Source organism: Pieris rapae, chromosome 9, assembly GCF_905147795.1.
Source record: "Pieris rapae chromosome 9, ilPieRapa1.1, whole genome shotgun sequence".
NCBI classification, from domain to species: Eukaryota; Metazoa; Arthropoda; class Insecta; order Lepidoptera; family Pieridae; genus Pieris; species Pieris rapae.
This window is the reverse complement of record NC_059517.1, coordinates 2,792,480-2,810,616: the sequence shown is the minus strand read 5'-3', so window position 1 is coordinate 2,810,616 and position 18,137 is coordinate 2,792,480. Positions and strand designations below refer to the sequence as shown.

Sequence of the window (18,137 nt, the reverse complement as noted above, 5' to 3'; positions counted from 1 at the left end):
ACGAACCTTCTGCTCGTTTGCTTGCTGTATATAAAACAAAAGTTGAGCTGTTCTGACATGTGATCGAATCTTGTGCATGGAAGATTATTATAATCTTAGAAGTAATGCTAATGATATCTCAGACAGTAACAGACCTAAACTGATTTAATATCCTTGTTGCTGATAATATGTAAAACAAAATAACCAGAAATTCAAACATCGATTTTTAAATCGATTAAATACTTTAAGGTCAGGTAAGGTCAGTGCTTAGGTAACTTTCGATGCGGTAAATTATGTTTCATCTGCACAAACTTTTCCAATAAATCTTTTAACAACAAGCTTCTATTTTTGGTTTTTGACCTTCGGGAGTTTTAGTTTTCTACAGGGTCATGACGGTAATTGATGTTATTCGTTAAACTACAACTACTAATAAGAGATATATAAATATACTGTATGTATGTACTTCATACTCGGCATTGTCATTGAGGTGTTGCTAGCGCTGTTGCTCCGCGGCGCTAATTTTTGCAGCCCTTTCATCAAAATGATTATTTGGTCATACAACTCGTTTGACTACAGTTCGTAATACCCGAGCCTAGTTTAAGTCTGCACCACTGATTGTTTACAGTTGGTTAATTGCGTTGTAATTTTTGACGACTAAAGTAAGAGTTTACTCGAGGGAATCCACAGTGAGTCTCCATCGGGATCCATCTTGAGGCTTGTATTTCACCTCGCTGCAAGTCTTTTCGGCTCTCTTTGCCTCATAACTGTATGCCACCTGAGACTACCACGCTTCTTTGCGGGTTCCAATCAAACACCTGCTTTGGAATATGATTCCATTTGCATTTGCGTCACCTGCTGGCTTTTAGACATTAATACGATATCAATAAATATTTTATCTGTAAACTCCTTGTATAAATCTGTAGTTTATGAAGTTACACTCGGTACCTATCTTCTGTGGACTCTTGTCAAGCAAATGTCAGCACAACATTGTCAGTATATCGCCGTAAGTTTGGTAGCTCATAGTCGCTGTTACGTGGTTGATAGTAAAATGTTTACAATAATTCTGTTTTGCCTACAGTAAAAAGCGAGTTGTATGCCTGTATGAAAATGTGTTTAATAATGCATCAATAAACCCTTGGTGTATTGTTAAGCAATCTCATGGGCCGTGAGAATATTAAGAAAACAGTAATATATATACTGTACAAGTGTACACGCGCTTTGCCTGTTAAATCTGATTACTACAATAATTAGTGCGCTTCGTAATTAAATTCACTTTGATAATACGTCCTCAGAAGGTTTATGATGTTACTTGGTCCATTTTGTTAAGTGTTTATAAATAAGATACATATTTACTATTTTCCGGAAAAACTTTTTTTTGTACTCATTTTGATTTCAGTTCTAAGTGTGGAAAGAGGGAGTTTTAATTAAAAAATAATATGCCTAAAGGAATTATTTCACGCTTTCGCGATTCACCGATGATACATTTATTTGACTTGTGGACAAGGGTATAGTTTTATATTTCGCTTGACTAATAATAACCGAGGAAAGAAAAACTTAATAAAAGTTTCACAAAATAGGCTTGAGCTATAAACTGTGCAATACTAGTATTTTATTGTGTGGGTCTCCCGAGTAAGCCTCGGAAAATAGGGCATATAAAACTAAAATATTACAGTTCTATAACTCATACGGTAAATAAAAGGCTGGAGTTTTCAAGTCATATACATGTATTATTTCGTTTATTAACTTCGTTTCATATTTCAATTATATACTCGCATCAACACGTATGCCAAAAACTCGTTTTGTATCGCGCAGCCTGGAAATACCGCGAGCAATATTTAAGAAATAACTTATTTCATCTATAGCGGAATATGATTAAAAAGATTATTGAGAATATTCATAGCGTAAAATCACCGTCATCTTAAGCACATACAGACCCTCATGTACATATAGTACGCTCACTTTTACACTATCACGCAACACAGCCAAATTAGGTATTCCGTAGTTTAATTGTATTAAATAATTTTAATATTATGAATTCCATCTTGGCTTTATGTTAATTATAATTGTTTTTTATTAAATACTGTAAATGTTAGCTGTAGGCGTTCGAAATAAATAAATAAAGTCACCAAACTAGTCGGTAGTTTGATGACCGTCGAACAGCTAGTTTGGTGAATATGTATTTGTAGATCTATTAATAATTGTTTAATAAATTAAACCATATGAAAGTGTTTAACTAATTTGACCCTGATGTTTTTTAATTATAGTGGAAATGGCAACTGATGCCAGCGCCATTGCTCCGATATACCTATTAGTTATTTTTATGACGAGATCCCAAGTTTGCGGCATCAGCTCTACGGATTTTGAAAGCACTGCATCGAAAGTGCATACAAAAACGGGGATAGCTGTCGCTGGTCGATCACAATTAATTTCTAACATTAATTATTAATAGCAACTTGTCAAAGCAATTAAAAGCGTATCAAAAAGTTATTTGATACTGATTACTCAATCTTGCGGTTCAGATGTCCAGTTTTACGTAATACGCTTAACCACATTCAGTTTGCGGTACGTTTAATGTTTCGCACGTGTGTAGTGTCAAGTTCAGCGTAGATTACGGATGTTTTTATTATACATAATAGCCATACATATGTATCAATTTTGTAATTATTTAGCTTGATACGGGTGGGAATTTTTCAAGAAAGTAATTTCAAAGATTACGTATAAAGAAAATCATAATGTTAAAAATTTTACTTCTCTGTAATAGTACTTACGTCATACTGCAAAACGATGCCAAACTTCTACTTCACCTCCCTCGGATTGCTGGGGCGTCCGCAGAGCAGGCGGAAAGTAATAGTCAAAAGTCATTATTTCATATAGGTAGCACTGTACACTTATAACCGTCAAAAAAGAGATATAGATTAAATGCTTCTATTTTTACATTTACTGCCAGTTCTCAAATCAAGGGCGTAGAACGGAAGAGAAGAACCTCGCCACTCTTTTATATCGCCAAGTTTTTTTGTTTTACACAACGTTTGTAAGGAGCTGCAACCATTACACCATGTTCCACATGACATCTTAATTAATAAATAAGAAACAGCTCAAATATAAGTCTTTCCTCCAACTTTCGACTAGAGTAGTAGGAGTAGGAACTCTTGGGCCGTGGGGTTCTAGTACACAGGTGCTAATTAAAGTCGGTGTCCCCGCTGTTGCATTCCTAGTTCAACAAATAAATATCCCAATACAGTGAGGAAATGCTGCCAGCGTTAAAGGTACCCTGCAACAGGGACCAATTAAAAAAAATATATTATTTTAAGGTTAAGAAAATATTTGATTGCTATAATTACTTAAGAACAATATATTTAGTCTACATTATTTTCGAATTGAAGATGTTTAAACTGTTATTTTACAACAGGAACTTTGTCAGTACGACAAAGGTTTCTTCAAGGGAAATTTTTAAAACACACATACTCAAATGCTACATTTTATTTTTACTGTCTTGGAAATTTGATAACATTTGCATTTACAAGTTGTTACTGTTTTATACTCTTGGCTAACTTGAATCTAAATTCCACAGTTATTTTGAGCTCTAGAAGGACGATTCGCAAGTGACTCATAGTGTGTTTCTTAGAAGAGCATCTGGAGTGTGAAATATTGCGAATAGCGTTATAAGACAACTCTCATTTATAAGTGTTAAGAGACATTTTATATGTTGTTTAAGCTAGAAACAAATGACGGCTCATCTGACGTGAGGAGTGACGTTGGTAATGTTGGCACACGAATTTCTGGCTGTGTACTGCATGAGTGACATCCATATTAAATTATAGCGAATCTCCATTGCCTACAGCTGAACTCTTAAGTCCCACGCTCAGTTGAACTTTAAACCTGTTATTTTGTGTTTGAAAAATACAACATGAGAAATTAGAAAAACAAAAGATGAATAACAAAACAAAACACTGTAAGCATAAAATTGCAGTTGAATATTTTTGTTCTATTACTATTTACTTTCGTGTTGTACATACTCTTACTAATAGCGGCTTATGGTTTATAACAAAACCGCTTTTCGTTTATTCTAAAACCCTACGTGTTGATAGAAAGTATTACCAACATTGCGTTATTACTATGATCGTTTGTATACGAAAATAACAAGTGAATATTGCAAAATTTCTTAGGTCACCCACACATCGTGATGTCATACAGTTAAATGTGCAAATGTGTGCATAATTAGATTTATTGGCCGATTAGAGTCGCGGCCGGCAATTTATGCCTGACGTATTTCCACACAACGATAACAGGGATAAAAAGTTATTATACCATATCATAGGTCCTTTGGAATGTTATTACTCGACTAATTTTCACAACTAGATTCGATATGAATAGGTGATTGTTTTATTATAGTTAATTACTTAAAGAAGTGGAACATGGTGTAATGGTAACAGCTCTTTACAATTTTATAAAACAAAATTTGGCGTTTAAAAAAAATGGCGGAGAGTTTTTGCCAGTTCTTCTCGTCCGTTCTACGCTCTTGATTTGACTGGCAGTTAATGCAAAATTAGAAGCAATACATATTTTTTATTGACGTTCATAAGTGTACATTGTGGTACCTAAACGAATAAATTAATTTGAATTTAATTTAAATAAATGTTCGGGATATTGTAAGAGTTAAAAAGTAGTAACTGAAAAATTAAAAATAAAGTATGATTCTTTATTTATTTATTATTTGTTTCCCCGTTTAAATGTTATCTAGACTTCCAGAAATAATTCAAGACCAAAATTTGCCAAATCGATCTTTTTCGAGTTTTAGCTAGCCTAACGAATAGAAATTCATTTATATTATAGATTATTTAAACAAAATCATATAATGTTTAATGAAATTTAATGAAATTCTTTTATTTACATGTCCATAGAATAAAAGCCAAAAATCGCAGCGATTGCGGTGTCGACAGTTGGAAACTTTTTTTTACATTTTCCAAAAATGTTCATACAATATTGAGCATCAAGTATTCGTATTAGCAAAGTTTTATGATTCGCGTCAACGTAGGCAAAGTTTTTTAATAATCTCAATGTAAAAATTCATTGAATTTTTGATAAAACAAGTTTATAATTAGCTTCAACGTCGCAATTTGAAAATATAAATTAAAATAAATAATCCTTGTTTATTATATTTAACATTCCCTTCCATAGAACCGACCTAGATTCTAATGCTGCTTATGTGTAAGTTAGCTAGTAAATTTTCCTTTGAAATGGATACCTTCGATCTCTCTTACTTACTCTTGCAGAGAGATCTTTTCCAAAAACTTTGCAATAAGTTATTATTTATATCTTTCGCTTTTTAGACCACATATGTATTTATTTTAGCCTGTATCGATTCCGTCCGTTAGTAATATAAAATATAAACAAAAAGTACAGAAAACACCAAAAAAACTATTGACCTTGGTGGCTGAAGCCTGGTACAATTTTTAAATTTATTATAAAGCTAAATATACAAATAATCAAAATATATATATCTTATACATCTTAAATTTAGTAGCTAATGTTGACTTTTAGGCAATTTTCCCACCAACGGTGAGGAAACTATTAACTATGGGCTATTCAAGAAACCTACAATCGTTTACATTCCGTGTAAACAAAAGAGATGGATATATAAATATATAATACTTGATTGCTGACTGTTCATACTGCCGGCAAGGACTCGCTCCACTAGTTTAAGAGCTATCAAAGATAATTCTCGCTTACCGATATTTGATCAGCGATCAGAACTCACGCCCAACCAACCAGCAGCAGTTCAGTAGAGTGCAGATCTGAAATTACGTATTTTTTTATTATGAATATCAAACGATCATTTGAATTATCATTGTTGTCTGGTTCAGACGACGATGATGGTGTCTTGTATGATAGCATTAGTGGAGTAGCGTAATCGCCCACACTCGCTTTCCGCTAATTCTTGAACGATTCGCTTCTCGTTTATCGTCGGCGGTGAGACAACTGTCTAAAACAATGTCTTACTTTTGTTTGTGTGTTCTTACTTTGAACACTATTTTTTAAATAAATATGCAGATAATTCCTTATTTATTTATATAAACGAAAACAGTGTTCTGGCAAGTATGTATATTGTATACATATTCATCTGATTTTAATATTATATTTTCAATCAATTGTTATTTTTCATATTAATTATCACCCATTGTGGTAGCTGATGTTAAAGGTGTTTTAGTTTTACACTTTTTGTTTACTGTTGACACTTGTCAAATCGGTTTCAGATTTTGTTTGTTTGAACTAATTAATATAAAATGCACCATCATAAGAACCCTGAACGCATGAATAAAATTTCAACATTTTATAATTTGTACGAATTTTCTTCTGAACTAATAATTATGTTGAAACACAGTGAATGACATAGTTTCAGATTTCAAAGTATAATAGCTGGATTACGAAATAGCAGGTCAATATTTGACTACAATTGCCTTGGGACACACAGGTCACTAGTTAAGACAAACAGTTAACTATTGCACAGAATTTTTAGTGTTTGCACAGTAAGCCCGGATTTAGTGTTTTCTGTGTGAACGGGCAATTACAATAATTGCGTGGAATTTGCAACTCTTTGACTGAGCCGATTTATGTAATGACGTCATTGTGAAATTGGTGCTCTCGAAAGTGCCAAAGATAATGACGTCATCTGAAGACGTTTCTCAATTTCGCGGCAACTCTTTTAGGGTCCTGTTCGCAATCTTGGGATTACGTGTTTCGAATATTCAATAGAGATCGAAATCGGTATTGATTTCGATCTCTATTTTTATTGATTGTTTAGGAGTAAGCCTGCACAGGTACATATTAAATATTTTTTTATTTAAGGCCGATAGCGCACTCGCGAGCCCTCTGACATTGAGAGTGTCCATGGGCGGCGTTATCACTTAACATCAGATGAGCCTCGTGCCTTACTCCTCTTTTAAAAAAATAGTTCTAATGAAAATGCAGATAACTATGTAATAATAAAATATCTCAGGTTTTAAAGCAATCATACTAATATTATAAAGCGAAAGTTTCTAAGTATGGATTTCTTAAAACTACAGAATAGATTTTAATGAAACTTTACAATAATATAGCTTATACATCGAAATACATACATTGATAAAGGTATTGTGTGATTTATCCAAAATTTTAAGTACGTAGGAAAAAATCTGCGAGGCTGCGCTGCGCTGCCAAAACAGCTATGATGCTTGAATAGTCAAGTTTTTTCTACGCCACGCCCATATAAGCTATTCCAAATACTAATCCTGCGCAGACGAAGTCGACGGCACCAGCTAGTGTCTAACTGTATGTATGTATGTATGTAGACTCTGTTTCTGCACTTAGACGCTCAATAGGTCCGTTGTGCGTGAACTAGTGTCTGACATATTTTATATGATTTCTTTAAATGGAAATTTCACCGTAAACCGTTTGATGCCGTCCCATGCTCCCATCGGTTATGTTCTCAGCGATTCTATTCACTGTTTTATTGATTTTTTTCTCCCTCTACAAACTGACTTTCCCGTGAGACTTGTATAATAATAGGTGTCAGACTGTTACAAATTATATTGATACTGCAATTTTACGTCCAATCTTTATGACCGCGTTTTGCAATACTTTTATCTGTCCGGAGCTTTCCGACTTAGTTGTACTACTGTGCAATGTAACGTCCAATTCACATCATCAATTTTTTCTTTCGTCTTTATCTGTGAAATTGTGTGTACGCTGTGATGAAAAGAGACAGTGATTTGTTTTATTATATCGCTGCAATGAGACTGAAAAAGGGGGGTAAGTATATTAAACTTAATCAAGCGTAAATCTGTTAAACAATAGTGTGTACCCCCAATCTTTGCATTTACTGTAACAATATTATTTTAATGAATGTGCATGCTTTCGTGGACGGAGAAGTTGTGACCAATTGTGTCACACAAATTGCTGTATTTAAAAAGATATATTATGAATTATATAGATAAATCCAAAATTAATATTTTAAGCTATTGTATAGATTTTATCGCGAGCTTTGAGCGCGGCGACCGAATCCAGAAATTCCGTAACGGAAATAATAAACCTAACACCCGATGACGTAATATATATACATATATATATATAAGCGTTAGGGCGGGACAGAACTTTTCACATCGGCCTGGCGTAATCGGTGACGTAGCGAAACGCGGCCCGTACAGCCGGTACGCAGTAGATTAATTTGACATCAAATAATAAAAACATAAATAAAATATAAATAAGTACATAATTATAATTGCATAAGTTGATAAAAATGCTATGCAATAGTTTTACTGCAGCACTAAACCGCTGAGTGCCATTTTTTTTTTTTTTGGTTTTCATATAAAGCTGGCGGACCCGACTCACTTAATATACAAACCTACTATCCTAATTTGAAGTGGAAAAGGGCTCTTGGCGAGACATAAATGTTAGGGCCAGGTGATTTTACGAGCTTCGTGATTACCTCGGCTTTCAACAAACGTACCCCGCATTTACCTTTTGTCTTGAACTGTGTTATATTTGAATCACTTTAATATTCTTAGTCACAGATGGCTTTTTGTTTATTAATATTTTGGATTATTAACCAATTTATTTATATGTAAATCATGGTTTTTTTTATAAAAACACTCCTGCTCTAACAGGCGATCCTAAATCGACAAGAGTGCACAATAAATGAATAAAATTTACAGACGAAACAAAAAAAACAATCAAGAAATTAATTAGGAAATACTGCGCGTTTTTCAAGGCAGTTTTTGCCGCGCACCACCACTTTGTGGAATCAGCTACCCACTGAAGTATTTCGGAACCATTTCGACTGAGGGTCCTTCAAGAAAAGAGCGTACCAATCCTTAAAAGGCCGGCAACGCACTCGCGAGTGTCCATGGGCGGCGGTATGATTTAACATCAGGTGAGCCTCCTGTCCGTTTGCCCCCTTTTGTTCTATAAAAAAAAACAAAATGACATAGTAAAAGTACAAGAAAGTACTTAACTAACTCCATAATATGTTAAACAAATAATAAAACTTTTGACAGTTCATTCAACTGACAATGAAATAGGTCCGTTAACCTATGTGATTCGTTAACTAAATTATTACACCGAATCATATGTGCCCTTTTCAGAAGGTTAGTCCTAGGCACATGAATTAACGAAGGCGAACACGAAGTTTGGAGGACGATATTCGCTTTCTGACGTATCCATCAGGTACATTGCTAAGGTACTGAACTGTCGAATTACTGTCCTTGCCATGTACATTTTATGAAGTAACACCATTGGGAATTCTCGGCGTGGTAGCTGGCCGTCTGAGCTATCTGGTGGTGTTCTCTTCCGCCCGTGTACCATAACAACAAAAAAGTCAATTCTGAGTAAATTTAGGATCGCGACAAATTAATAAATTAATAAATTTTCCCTTTTGTTAGAAATTGATATTCAATTGGAAATATAAAACCCTTGTTATTTAATATTATGTTGTCAGTTAAACGGAAAAGGGTCGTTTGTGAAGCCTTACAGAGAAGGTATTATTGTTTCTACAAGAACCTGTCAAATACTTTGTTACCTTAGCACATGCATCTGGTTAGTTTCATGTATTCATAATTACTAAAAAGATTGCGTTTAATCCAGCACAAGCCTGACAAACCTCGAGCAGACGATCCAAATAATTGATGTACCCAATACGTTTTTTGTATTATTATAACGTCGCCCATGGCCACTCTCAATGCGGCTAAGGGCTCGCAAGTGCGTTGTCGGCTTTTTAACAAATTGGTACGCTCTTTTCTTGAACGACCAAAAGTTTCGAATTGGTCATCCACCATCTAAGAAAATTTAGCAGTTTACTTACCTTAGTCGAGTATGATTCGACCAGGAATCGATTACCAGGCGTTTAGGTTAAATTACTAGCAAACAAGCATATTTGTATTAAATGATTAAAGTATTTTCTTAAATGATTTCTTGTCTGTTTTGGAAGTCTACAAAGAAAGCCATATGAAACTGCGGCAAAAGCTTGCGCTTTTGACGTTTATTAAAACTTCGAGTTGGCTTGAAACAAAACCAAATACAGACGAATAAAAGCTAAAAAAATTATTGCTAAAGTATTCGGGTATAAAACGCGAGTGAAACGAAATAAAAAATAGAAATATACGTAGGTGTTATGTACCGAGGTATTTAAAAGTGAGCCAGTGTTGATTTTTTTCTAGACTTATTAACGAAGGTTCTTATTTCGTTCTATTCTTTAAATTTGAGTTGCAAGCATATCGTTTATATCAATTTTTTGTTCAAAGGGCTGAAATGTTTAAATGTAATGTAATAAATATATATTGTTTATCTATGTAATCTGTTTTCGCTTTGTATAATTTCTAAGGTTTTTGTTCTATAAGATTACTAATAAATAAATAAATTTAAAAAAATATCACCGATTGGGCCAAGGTTGATCATTTGTGCCACGCAGGCTTTTCTGAGTTTATAAGCATTGCCACGATCCAATGAAGTTGTTACATTGACCTTCGACTCATATATTATATTGAAGCGAAAGCCTCACTATTCCCTACTGCTTTTGTATTAAAATTTTATTGTAATGTATTTTTAAGATGTTCAATATTCGTAGCATAGATGTCGCTTCGAACAAAATATTTTTGATAAGGATAGCTGTCGGTATCGCTTTTGGAAGTTAGAGTAAGGACCTAGATTCCTGTTTGCATGTTCTAACTAAACTTCTGTAAAAGAAAGGCTATATTTTATTGAAGACAACGTATATTTCATAAATCACCCACTAATTACGCTATATTATAACTTAATGTACTGACCCACTGAAGAAGTTTTGTAGGTCAATTTAACTGTTTAGCAAAATCGAAGTTTAGTGATATACAACTTAATAAACTTTGCAAAAATATAATTTTTTTAATTTTACGTTAGTATGACTACAGACTATTATGTGGATTTTTCTGTTTTAATTTAAAATATGTACAGCTTTGGCATTTTATCATCTTTGATTAATTTTTTTGCAATATTGTGTCTCCGTTGTATTAAATTTTTTTAGGAAAGTTTTCTCCACATAAAGTTCATCTTATACCTTAATTTAAAAAGATAATATTATAAAGCTTTACAATTAATCTATCTACAGATAATTCCCTTCTTCGTCGGCTGCTAAGCCGTTAATAATAAAGTTATGACCTCACTTTCTTAGGCAATCTAAAAGTTTTAACGAATAGATCGAAAAGTTGTGTCAGATTTCAATTTACTTTAAAAGTATATGGCAAGGATTCAGTTTTATCGTTCTCTCTGGATTGGAAAGATCTTGATTTCCACAGCCACAAAGCACGTAGTCGAATCTACACGTAGAAGAATAATCAATTCGCAATGTTATTAAAATACACGTTTTTATAGTTAATCTTGATTAATCTGTTGAATATGTATTATCGTTAAGAAAAATATAAATATATATATATTTAAGAAGTATAATAAATAAAAGTAGTAAGAAAAGGTTTTTATTTTATATTGTACAGTTATCATATGCTTCCAAAAACGTTTTTGTAGTTAATGAGAAGAATTTATTTAAATTGACATTTTTAATTAGCAATTAATAGTCAATATTTACATAAAAAATATAAAAGACGAAGAAAACTGTAAATTGGTGGAATGACTGCTTAAGTTTTCTCTAGGCGTAAAATAATAGAAGACTTAAAACACGCATAGAAATTAAATTAAAAAAAAATTTAACTTATGTATTTGTACATGCAAAAGTAAATACCAAAATATTAGTTTATTCTTAAATATTATGAGCGAGATTCTTAAATATAATAATTCATTATTTAGATACATTTCAAACTTCATTTTTTTTTATTAATTGTCAGCGTGAATCTTATTTGTTACTAATTTGAGGATTTTATCGGTTCTATCTGAGGTATCCTATCAATGTCGATGTTATATATATATATATTATCGATGTCTGTGGTTCGCTTCTTTTTATAATTGTGTTGCGTTATATTTGAATTGTAGTGCAGGATTTGCTTATGCGGGGTAAAGGGGGGCAATTCTAAATAAAAATAATAGTACTTCCTGACTATTATTTAAGAACAAGACCTAGACCTTACGGTAACTTTTAATTGTTTTTTAATGGGACAGGTTAAACAAGCAAACGGCACACGGTTTACGGCAAGTGTTTACCACCGCCCATGGACACCCGCAATACCAGGTGGTTTGCACGTGCGTTACCGGTCTTTAAGGTTGCACCTTGGCATCGTGAAACGGCAGACGTGAAGTTGGAACGACTGGAATTTTGCATTCAATCTTGACCGCCTTAGACGATTATTTTAAACATTGTCAACATGATCTGTTTTGATAGATTTTATATGAATTATTTTAAATGCCTGCAAACTATATATCGTAAGCGCCTTGAATGAATGAACCCGTTTCGGATTGCCGCGAGCTGGTTACCGCACCTTGGGCGCAAATCACCACTTGATCACGCTTGAATAATCAATTCGCTAACACCTGGTCTTGTCTCATAGTTCGTTTTATCACACAACGGGCCTGCTGTTATATCTACCGATTTTCGACTTAGTGTTAATGATAAGAATTAACTTTGTTAAATTCTGTATGAAGAGTTGAAAGAAAAATAAATCGTTTGCGACTTTGTATAGAAGCCGATAGAACGTCCGGATTTTCTTAAATAATAACTCATTTGCCTATAGAAAACTATATTTTATTTTTTATGCAGCTGAGTTTTATTCTCGGTCGTCAAGGCAAAATGCAAAAAACCAGCCGTATTACGTCGACGTCCGTTCCACAACTGAGCGTTTTCTAAGTTTTTCTCGTGCACCACCGTTATTTAAACCAGCTACCCATTGAAGTATTTCCGAACCAATTCTAATTCTTGAGAGGCCGGCAATGCACTTGCGAGCTTCTGGCAATATAAGTATCTATGGAGGTATCACTTATCATCTGGTTAGCCTCCTGCCCGATTGCCTTCTATTACATTAAAAAATGTGGTTCTCCTTGGAATTGGTACTAGTAGTGCATCTCGTCATTCTGGGTTAACAAGGCCTCAGTATTAAGAAGTAGTTCAAAATGATAAAAAAAATAAGTTTGATTTATAATAAATAGTGAAGTCCTAGTTCTCACCGTCATCTTCTCTTAAAGTTAGTTTTATTATAGCATTAGTCACATATTGAAAACTGGGCAATAATGAATGAAGACATATGACCATTGAAGCTGACGAATTTCCGTCGCAAAGTTGATTGCGAGGTCGTAGTTTCGAGTATGCTGACATGGACTAATGAAATGTGATTGAAAAGGGTCGCCCTTATGAGTCTGAGAGTTGTCATCGAAACAAATATTGAACTCGTCTGACTGTGTGTAAACAAAAATTATAAATCCGTGACTTACCCAAAATCCACAAAGGATATCTATTGTTTTGGAACCAAATGAACATCAAAACAAAATCAGTGTTATACGATTAGACTGTACTGCATTTGTTTTTATGAATCATATAGTAGCGTATAGTTGCATGTGTTAATTTCATATACACAAATGACAGAACATCGTATCCAGTGTAGTCAATAATAATTCTATAGTCATAGTCATACTCAGTATGACTTATCATCCTGACCTGTTATGGCCACAGAATTATTTGTCTAAGTGAGGAATTAACGTTACAATTTACATCAAGATTTTGTAATCAACATACATTCGAGAAGGCTTAAAGCTTTTTAAATCACCACATATCGACAGAGAAAATGTCAAATGTCATTTTAGCAAACGAAAATCATTTAGTATAAGTCAATTGACCTTTGATAAGGCGTAGGTGAAAAGGTCTCGTAAATATCAAATTTGGGGGAAATGTTGTGACCTATACAAAATTTACCCTCTTGTGTGCAATATATTATAATTTATTCACGGTATTGGAAATTATTTCATAACCTTTAGTAAATCTCCCAGACAGTAAGATCCTGTCATCCTGATTAATCATATCCCTGATTATAAGGATTTAATAGTTAAACCAGAAAACTCTTAAAAGAAAGCAAGATTTTTTTTTATAGAACAGGGGGCAAACGGGCAGGAGGCTCACCTGATGTTAAGTGATACCGCTGCCCATGGACACTCGATGCTAGAGGGCTAGCGAGTGCGTTGCCGGCCTTTTAAGAATTTGTACGCTCTTTTCTTGAAGGACCCTAAGTCCTATACGATAAGATACAGAAATATAAAAATAAGTATAATTTAAATATCGAATACTTTCAGTATTAAATAGGTTCGTACACTTGTCTCTCGGCCGACAAGCAACGAACTTCCTAATAATGTGCGGCAAAGAATTCATAAAGAAAGTATTGCAAAATTATACATTTACGAACGAAACATTCGTTTACTTTTTGTAAAATTTTATTGTAGCTATTTTGACTAGTGTCGTTGATTTTACAAATAAGATTAGTACCCTTATATAACTGGGTTATAATGTCCTACGTTATTGTAATGTTTCAGGTTGGTAGTGTCACAGAATCAACGCGCACTGCATATAGTGTTTCCGCATCACTTCCTAGACTCACCTGAGTGGTTTGGAGTTTCCACTGACGAGTTCTTTCAGGTAACAAAACTTACGAATGCAATTCGGGTAACGGTATTAAAGAATATGAAGGCTACATTTTGTTTTACAACTAAATGTTTATTCACTTGTTTGCCCGGTATAGTAAATGTACTAGGACTAGGTTTGGCAATCCGTAACGGCAGTGTATATTTTGGCCTAGAGATTTGAACCCACCGCGATCTGCGGTTACACAAGCTTATGACTTAAAGATAACTTGGATAAACTGATCGTGGTTGGTAACACAGACGGCAAAAGATCACGTGGCCGTTCACCAACCAGATGGACCGATTGAAAGACTCATCGTCTTCAAAGCGCTGGGAAGAAGGGAAGCGCTGAACAGAAACTGATGGAAGCGGAAAGTCTAATCTAGATGCTTCGTTGTTGATCTCGACGCTCAGACATGAGCTGCCGACTAAGGAGAGATTACTTAAAGGACATTTGATGAATATCAACGAGAAATGAAGTTTCTGTTAATTATGGCGCTCTGTTATCATATAAATTCGTCTACAATCTAATTGCACCATATTCTTAAAGTATTCATATCTCTTTTCAGTTCACCGTTATCAAAATTTGACAGAGTGAGACAAAAGAGTGCAATTAGATTCATTTAGTTTTTATGAATAGCGGGGATAATATATGAAAATTTATCTTACATATTATGTTTATTATATAAAACCGTTTAAAAATCGGAACTCTGCTTGGTGTGCGGCCATTATAGGCTCTATTGAGCGTATAACTGGTTTCGCACACGGCACACAAAAATTTCCCGGTAGGCATCATTTTTGACGAAGTTTATCTAGATCTTACAAAATACAATACAGATAATTTATAAAGATATTAAATATAAAATAATAATAATAATGATTTTTTTACTTAGCCTACCTTTTAAGTGGCTACACACTACAAACATGGAATATTTTCTAGATTCTATGTAGACCCTTCGCTTTTCCGGATTAAAACCTTAGTAATAAATAAAACTTTTATATTTATCAAATTTTCTTTGCATAATAACCTCCAAATAAGAATAAATTAAAAAAAAATCTCGCAGGGGTCGAGTTCGAGGATTTTTTGGAACATATTTTGCTAATCATTTTTTTTTATATGAGTATGATGATCCAATGGCACTCGACTTTTGCATCTCTCTCATTGATCAGCCTTTCGTATCCGACAAACGTTGATTTTTATCTTTAATCTGTATTATAGATAAAAATCAACGTTTGTCGGGGTTCCTTTCAAAAGTCCACTTCACCGTATGATTAGTATTATGATAGTCGAACGCTCAGTAGCGACGAAACTATATTGATCGATATCCGGTAGTGTAAGAGAAAGTACTCAACTATTTTACAATACATAGGCTATTGTGTGCAAATTCAATTGATTTTAATGAGCACACTACAATACGTAAAGTATATTATATTGCTTATATTAGTTTTGTAATATCTGTTCAAAATTATTATGAAGTGTTCAAGTTTTGTTTTGAAACATCGTCTTCAGTAAACAAATGTAGAGACTTTAAAATATACATATTCTCAAGAATCTTGTACAAGTGCGCATTTACAACAGTTACTCATTTGACTCGTTCGGTTGTTTCCGAATTGACTCGAACAACTGCCCGAAGTTGGATGTTCGAAGCGGAGTAGGGAATAGATTATAAAAGAGGATGTACCTAACACATGCGCACGGGCAAAATCGAGCCTATGCCTCCTCGAGCGAGGAAGCTTTATCAAGGGTTATATAGCCCGCCCCCGTACCGCCCTGTATCAGCTGGGTGCGAACCAATACACCACCCGAAGGGGGCATATGCCCCGTACGGGCTTAGGCATCCCCCTCTCGATGGAGGATGTTACAAGAACCACGACGGCGCACGGGCATTTCCTTTGTTCAAGTTTTTTACAAATATGTGCCTCTTAATTTTCGTTAGTAATTTTTAATTAATAATGCTACTATTTGAGGAAATCGTTTTATTGGTTCTCTGTACTTAATTCCTAATAATGCGCTGCCGGTAATCGAATGTGACATGATGTGCAGTCATAGAAGTTTAATATTTTAAATTTGTTGTTAAACTTTCCAGGTCTCAATAATGGCGATGGAGGAATCACGTGTGTTGGTGTGGCACCGGGACAAGTTAAAACTATCGATAATGTCTGACGCGTTTCTGCAGGCTGTGTTCGACCACATCCTTGGCAGAGACGTCGTTCACAAGCTCATGCAGGTATTATTATATATTTTTTTATAACAGAATGAGAAAGAGTGCATCCTAAGCCTTTAATTAATGTCAAATTTTACGTTTTTAATACAATTTTCACGTATTTTTTCAGGTGAGCGAAACAATGGCTGTCAGTAACGGCCACCTGCCGAACAGTTATGAGGAGGGCGAGGATAAGCCAATGCTCATAGTCAAGAAGGCTGGCGATGGGCCCGGAATAACCGCATTGCTTAATCGACAATTACAAGGTATTGAATAAACATTGTAAGATTTATTTAAAGAACTTGGACGGTTTCTGCCGGAATTTAAATTTTAATACAAAACGGAATTTTTTACAAACATACATGTAAAAACACAAAACAATTGAAGGTTTAAATATAACATAGGTCAAACTCCGACCTTTTGAAGTTTGTTAATAATGTAAATTGCGTTTTATCAGTGAAAAATATATGATGAAATTATTTTGGATATGTTTTAAATATAAACACATTTAAAATGAAATTAATTAATGATTTTTTTTGAAGTGGTTAGCTATTGCTGCCTTTTTAATCATTTGGCCTTTATAACCTCTGTACTGCTCATTTTCTTTGTTCGTCATATAAGCAGCATATTTAATATAACCGATTATTAGGTTGTTCAACTTAATATGTACTTTTATTATTTATTATAAATTTGACTACTAGTTTCAAAGGTGGTAAAGATAAATATATACGTTTATTTGGAACATAAGATCATCATGGTATCACATGATATCATATATATTTCTACTGTCACTGAACTCCGCTTAAACTGCTGGACCGATTTGAACGATTTTTTTTGCATTTGGGTGGTGCCACCAATATAATATTTAGATTCTCAAAAACCATCCAAAAAAATTGTTTTTTCCTTTTATACTTTTTTTTAATATCCTAATCGCTTGAAATATCTGGGACGTCTTTTGGGTCCGATGGTTTATATATAATTTTAGTTGAGAAATAGTTTTCAAGGGATTAACATAAATACTCTTTGGTGTTGGTTGAAAATGGAGAAAAAAAGCACAGATATTTATAACTTTGGGATCTTATTACCAGTGACAAATATGTACAATGATATTTTTTTGTTGATACATCCAAAATTCATCAATCTTGGTAATAATTGTATAATTATCGTTTAGTCCGTATTCGGACACTATAAAAGAAATTTGATATTTTTTTATCAATATTTTATTTCAAATACATATTTAGTTTGAATAGCATATATCATTGGTAGTTTTTTTTAATATCATTAAAGAGCAGTTTCTATAAGTCTAGCAGATTCCTTATTTTTTGGTTGATTCTGGCATGTGTCAAACAATGAAGACAGGGTTCCTATATTATAATAATAGATGAAAGTTAACTGTTTATT

The 18,137-nt window shown here is 33.7% G+C and overlaps 1 protein-coding gene across 2 annotated transcripts in view; it reads left to right on the top strand.

Annotated features, from left to right (window-relative positions):
• Window positions 1-18,137, top strand: part of LOC110999684 (blood vessel epicardial substance) — a 41,001-nt gene that overhangs the window by 18,123 nt on the left and 4,741 nt on the right. For both annotated transcript variants that reach the window (XR_006750407.1, XM_022268870.2), the window contains exons 3-5: window positions 14,446-14,548; window positions 16,620-16,760; window positions 16,867-17,002. Coding sequence is in view for 1 of the 2 variants with exons in the window: in XM_022268870.2 (XP_022124562.1) it covers window positions 14,446-14,548; window positions 16,620-16,760; window positions 16,867-17,002 (380 nt within the window). In the remaining variant the exon portion in view is untranslated. The remainder of the gene's footprint in view (window positions 1-14,445; window positions 14,549-16,619; window positions 16,761-16,866; window positions 17,003-18,137) is intronic.